The 6,407-nt window shown below is 28.5% G+C and overlaps 1 protein-coding gene across 1 annotated transcript; it reads right to left on the bottom strand.

The window, feature by feature from the left end:
• Window positions 1-3,925: 3,925 nt before the first annotated feature.
• Phum_PHUM142240 (prickle, putative) lies at window positions 3,926-4,407 on the bottom strand (the record flags this gene model as incomplete). Its single annotated transcript, XM_002424611.1, has 4 exons — window positions 3,926-3,982; window positions 4,021-4,124; window positions 4,245-4,324; window positions 4,367-4,407. The coding sequence occupies 4 exons, from the start codon at window positions 4,405-4,407 to the stop codon at window positions 3,926-3,928; spliced, it is 282 nt and encodes a 93-aa protein (XP_002424656.1).
• Between the last annotated feature and the right edge of the window lie 2,000 nt (window positions 4,408-6,407).

Raw genomic sequence — 6,407 nt, forward strand, 5'->3', positions numbered from 1 at the left:
AAAAAAAAAAAAAAGCCCGCGAAAATTTAAAATTTTCATCTTTGTTTACGTTTTAACGGAAGTCATAGAGTAATTAAATTTTCCGTTTGTTTTTTTTTTCATTTATTAAAAAACCGGCAACGTTGCATTATCACGTTTGTTTACCTAAACGTTTAGTTCAGTTCATTTCAAACGATTTTTCTTTTTTTTTTCCAACATTTCGTGACGTGAAATTAAAAAGAAAAAATTATTTGAAGTATTACCATAATTTTTGTTTACTTCTCTTTCATATTAAAATAATTATAAAGACGGTTAGGAAAAAAACAAAACGATATTTTAAACGATGCTCCCCCCTCTCTCTCTCCTTTTCATTTTTAATCGTTATTAAAAAAAATAAAATTTTAATTGGGCTCGCGACATTTTCTCATAATAATTTCCGGTTTTTTTTTTCTTTCATTTTACATTTCTAATCTTTATTTCTTCAACTTTTTATTATCATTAGTATTATTTTTTTACTCAAACCTGAATGAAAATTAAAAATGAATAAATAAATAAATAAAATCGAGGATTTTCCTCGGACTTTTTTTTTTTAATTTTCACAGGAGGACAGACACATTGAAACGAAAAAACGTTCAGGATGTCCTCCTCCCTCTCCCCCTCTCTCTCTCTCTCACTTTAATTATTTAAATTGTCGATTCGATCACTCACGAATAAATTTTCTCATTACACTCTCTTGTTTTTATCAACAAACCGACTTTTATCAAATTTTTAACGAACTGATATAAACGACACTACAATCCACTACTATTTACAAACAACAACTACAACGTAGTTCTATTATAAAAACCTTTTTTTAATGTTTTCAAAATCGTAAAAAATATTAAAAAAAAAAAAAAAAAAAAAAACTTTCAAATCATCCGGTCTTATTTTTTACAACAACAACAACTACAACATAAAAAAAAATCTAAAATAATAATAATAATAATATTTTATAAGTTCGTTTACAATCGATTGAATCGTATAAAAAAAAAAAAAAATTTTTCTTTTTTTTTATACGTTCGTAAATTTTATTTCTTTGATGTTTTCTTTTTTTTTTTTTTTTTTCGAAAACTAGTAACTACACGCATGTGACGACGATGATAATAATAATAATGATGATAATGATGATGATGTATAAGTAATAAATAAATAAAAAATGGTTGAATTTAATTTCGGACTCGAAGTCGTAAAACCAACGAAATAAACTTAAAAAATTATTTATTTATTTATTTGCATGAAATTAAAAAATTCGAGAAATAAAAAAAAAAAAAAAACTAAATTTCGAACGCCATGTTCTTATAATAATAATAATAATAATAATAACACGTTCGTTAAAAAAAAACGCATCGTAGTTAATAATAATAATAAAGTCGATAAATATTTTTATCACGTTGTCCGGTCTTGTGTGTATAGAGAGGGGAGAAAAAAAAATCTATTTATTTATTTATTTTTTGGAACTTTATACACATATATATTAACAAATAAAATGGCGTGACGTTAACTACGTAAATAATAATAATAATAATACTGAAAGAATAAAATTAAAAAAAAAAAAAAAAAAACTAAAATCACGAGTCACGGGAATAAAGTGCTCTCTCGTCAAATATTTGCATTTAGTTCACCACGGATAATTTTCATCATTCAGAGAGAGAGAGAGAAAAATATAAAAAAAATTTTTTTTTTATGTACATAAAAATGCGTATGTACATAATTATTTAAAATCGTGTGTCATCAATTACGTTAACTCAAAAAAAAAAGATGGAGATTATTAGCATTTGACAAATATTTCGAACGCATTAACTCGAAAAAAAAATTTTTTTTTGTTCCTGTCTAAACAAATTTTAATATTTATTTTTCACTCGTCGGAAGATAAAGTTAAAAATATTTAAAAAAAAAAAAAAAAAAAAAAAGGGAAAACGCGGCGTATTTGAATAAATAATGCGCGAGCATTTTTTTATATGTAATGGACACGATGAAAAAAAAATATGTATATATAATTCTATTCACGTTTTTTGGCATGATAACATATGCCATAAGATACCAACTACAAGTTTATGTGTGTGTGACCAACAGTTAAAATTTGTCCGAACACGTCGTCGTCATCGTCATCGTCGTCGTCGTCGTCGTCGTCGTCGAAAATCTACGACATTTGATTAATGCATGAAAAATTTTTTTCTTGCACTAACGCAAGTTTTCCTCTTCCGCTCTCCCCTCACCCCCTTGTTCCCCTCACAAAACCAAACATAATTTTCTTTACAAACAACAAAACAAAACGAGGTGTTATCAAAAAGTATTTGTTTTCATTTTACAAATAAAAAACATAATTAAAAAAATTATTTTCCTTTCGTATAGTTTTTTAAAACCTTAAATCTATGCTGATTTTTCCCCCCATTTTTTACGTCATCATCCTACGCGCGTTTTTTTTTTTTTTGCGTTTTATTATTAATAAATTAAATATAAAAATCTAAGAACGTGTCTATAAATAATATATAAAATTTATCCCGAGGGAATGGAAAGAGGAAAAAAAAAAAACTCCAACAATGAGTTTTTTTTAAACAATTAATTCCTCCTAAAATTTTTTTTTTTTACCCCCCACGCACGCACGCACGCACGCACGCGGACGCACACGCACGCGAATCGAGAATTCAGGTACGATAAAAATGATAATAAAATTCGATTAGATTATTTTAGACTTGAAGAGATTACAAAAAAAATTACGATTGTTCTTATTCGTTTGATATATTAATTATGTCGGCCATTGTTTGATAATAATATTTTTTTTTCACCGGAAGTAATAAAATTTCACGTGGAAAATTTTCGATGAAAATCGAACCTAAATCGGGGGGACGGGGGAAAAAAGGGAAGAGTAAGACATTATCATCATCATCTTAATTTATTAAATCGTTATCGATAAACGATAATTAATTATATTATTCAATTAATCCTTTCCTAACGCGTATGAATTTCATGCGAATGTTTTAAATTTTTTCGCGCTCTTTTTTTTATTTACAATATTTTTTTTTCTTTTTTCCCATAATAAATAAAATCGTTAACGATTATATACGCATACGGTTGGTAGAACATTTAACACATAAACAGTTCATTTCCGTAAATTATTATTACGCGGTAAGTAATTTATCAATACAAACAAATAAATAAATAAATGGAACAACAATGTGTGCGATTCGCAATTTAAATTCACGTATCGAGATCATTATTATTATTATTATTATTTTTAATGACGATAAAAAATTTCTATGGAACATTCTATACGATATTATTTATTTCGTACCAACAAAAATTCATTCGAAATTCCAACCGAAATAATTTTTCAATTTCTGGAATTATGGAGAAGAAAAAAAAAGATGGCGGTAGGGATTGTTTACAAAAAAAAAAAAAAAAATTTAAATTCGAATTTGATGGATTCGCAAGATGACGTCACACGCGAAAAAAACAAAACAATACGAAACGAACAAGAAAGAAATTACAAGTTTGCGTTCGTTTTTACCAAGCCTTTCTTTTCCTACTCTTCCCCCTCTCCCTCCCTCCTCGAAATAATAATAATAACCACCTGAAATTTAAACGTTTCGCTACCGAATCATATCACAAATTTTTTTTCCTTTCTTTCTACGATTTAGTAGTTGTTGTTGTAATTTTAAAGTAAATAAAAAAAAAGAATTTTTAAAATTTAAATTTTTTCTTTTTTTTTCCACGAGTGTGGTCGTCTGGAATAGTAATAATAATAATAAAAATTTTAATGGGAGGAATAAAAATTAGAGAAAAGTAATAATTATTAAATTCGGGAAGAGTTTCTATAATCGAAACAAACGATTTAAAATCGAAAATCGAAAATAAAAAAAATCGATTGTTCTTTATGAGGAACATTCTAGAAAATTTTAATTAACCGTCATTTTGTTTGTTTGCATAGAAATTTAAAAATGCCGCCCGTTTTAACGTTTTTTTCCTTATTGGATATACGTTTTTAAATGTATAGAAACTCACCTGATCCGGTCTGAGTCCCGGTGGTACCCAAGTATATTCTTCCAAAGCGCATCCGGAATCATCATCGCTCTGCGAATGCCTTTGAGGATCAAGGCCCAGGGGAACTCCAAAGGGAACTCCTTTTGTTAATAATTTATCCGTCGGATCGATGGTTAATGCGAGATTAACATTTCCACCGTAATTATTTGTAGATACGGTTGGAGCCGATATTGGAGGACCCGTACCTTGACCCAAAGGATTATTACTGCACATTGTTCCGCAATTATGATCTTCTCTCGGACACTTACAATTCCTACAAACTTTCCTGTCAAAACCAAAAAAAAAAAAAAATCAATCAACGGCAAACGTTTGTTGTTTGTTATTATATTCTACGACTAAGACATACATTTAAACCTATAAATTATAATTAACTTCTTTTTACTTTTGAAAATTATTCTCTTACAACAACAACAAAAAAAGTAATCAAGTAAAAAAAAAAAGAAAATTATCTCTCTCTCTCTCTCTCTCTCTCTCTCTCTCTCTCGGTGAGTTCATTTAAAACTTTTTATTACAGGAAAAGGTAAGTTAACGGTAATTTTTTTTTTTTTTCGTTACCTTTAAATTACTTTGCAAGGTTAATAAAGACATTACGCTCATGTTGTTTCATTGATAAAATTTTTCGACTTATTAAAAGTCGTCATCGATATTATTATTATTATCATTATTATTATTATTATATTTTCATTTTTTATTACCAATGAAATCGATAAATCGTCGATGATTAAAAAAATTTTTTTTTTTCCCTTTTTTTTTAACAACAATAATTCACGATTAAAAATCTTGTTTTAATACAAAAAACAAAGGTAAGAGGATGAAATTTAGTTTTTCTTCTGCTTTTCAAAACAAAACAAATCGAAAAAAAAAAAAAAAACAAACTGGATATTAAATAAATAAATAAATAAAAATGTAAGAAAATTTATTATAAACGTTTTTAATGGGATTTAAAATATAAAAAAAAAATTTATCGATTTTTCCCCCTCCCCTCCCCCTTCCTCCTACTCCCGTTTTCTTAAAGTTTTTTTATGCGTACGTCATCGAATATTTTTTTCCGAAGATTTTTAAATGAAAGTTAAAAATGAAAAAAAAAAAAATTTTTTTTTAATACGGTCGATGATTTTCTGAACGATTTCGTCCTTATCCTCTCCCTCTCCCTCCCCCTCCCCATTTCCCCTTCTTTTACCGAGTGAAAAGTTTTAATAACTTTTTTTTTTTCCCATCGATTAATTTTCTATTGTTTTTTTTTTTTTTTTTCTTCCCAATACTCAGACCAGATGTTGTTGTTGTTGTGGTTGTTTTGTCTTTAAAAAAAAAGAGGTAATTTATAAAGAACATAAAACGATATAAAAATACATTGTGCTTTTGTCATTTTTACCACCACCCTCCCCACTTTTCCTCCCCCCTCATTTTTTTTTTAAAAGTTACATCGCTTGGAAGTTAAAAATTTTCGAAACGTCATAAAAAAAAAAAATTAAATTTCTTACTAGTAATAAAAATTTATAATAAATTTTATCCGATTTATTGATTTTTTTTCATTTTTCAGTATCAACTTCAAAAATTTTACTGTTTTATTATCATTATCATCATCATCACCCTTTTTCCCGTTTTCTACAAGTTTCTGGAGAGGCGTTCGCTCGTTCGCTCGCGCGCGCGCAAAAAAAAAAAATTCTGTTGTTATCACGAAAATTAACGCTCCATTAGCTTCGTATTATATTTTCATTTAATTAATAATAATAATAATAATGATAATAATTTTCTCTCGAATGTTTATTATTATTATTATTAGTAAAATTTACGTAAGCGGTATCACATGTTTTTTTTTTCTCTCCAAAAAATTTCATATTCCAGAGAGAAAATATCCTTTTTATCTCACACGTACACGTTCAATTCCTCCAGCGTTCTTATCATTTACGAATAATAATAATAATAATAATAATAATAATAATAATAAAAGCCAACGGCCATAGCGTGCTGGTCACACCGGTTCCCGTACGATCACCGAAGTTAAGCAGCATCGGGCGTGGTGCAAACTTGGATGGGTGACCGTTTGAGAACGCCACGTGCTGTTGGCTTAAAAAGAGCAAAAAAAAAAAAAAATGAGAACAAGACAAAGTAAGAACCAAAAAACAAATCTTGTTCTACTGTCGACCTGAGGCAGCTCGACGAGAACGTGAATTTCACTGCTTCTGACCCTGGCCACTCCAAAGATGTTAGTCACTGGAGCCCAGTTCAGGAGACAAATCGTTCCCATCGAAAAAGACGGACTCAGGAAGACCTTCAAGAATTGATGTGGTGCTATCTTATAATAAGTGGCACCACCGAAATTCGAGTATTTGTCCCTAAGGAATCGG

This window comes from Pediculus humanus, genomic scaffold (assembly GCF_000006295.1).
Source record: "Pediculus humanus corporis 1103172107487 genomic scaffold, whole genome shotgun sequence".
Classification (NCBI taxonomy): Eukaryota; Metazoa; Arthropoda; class Insecta; order Psocodea; family Pediculidae; genus Pediculus; species Pediculus humanus.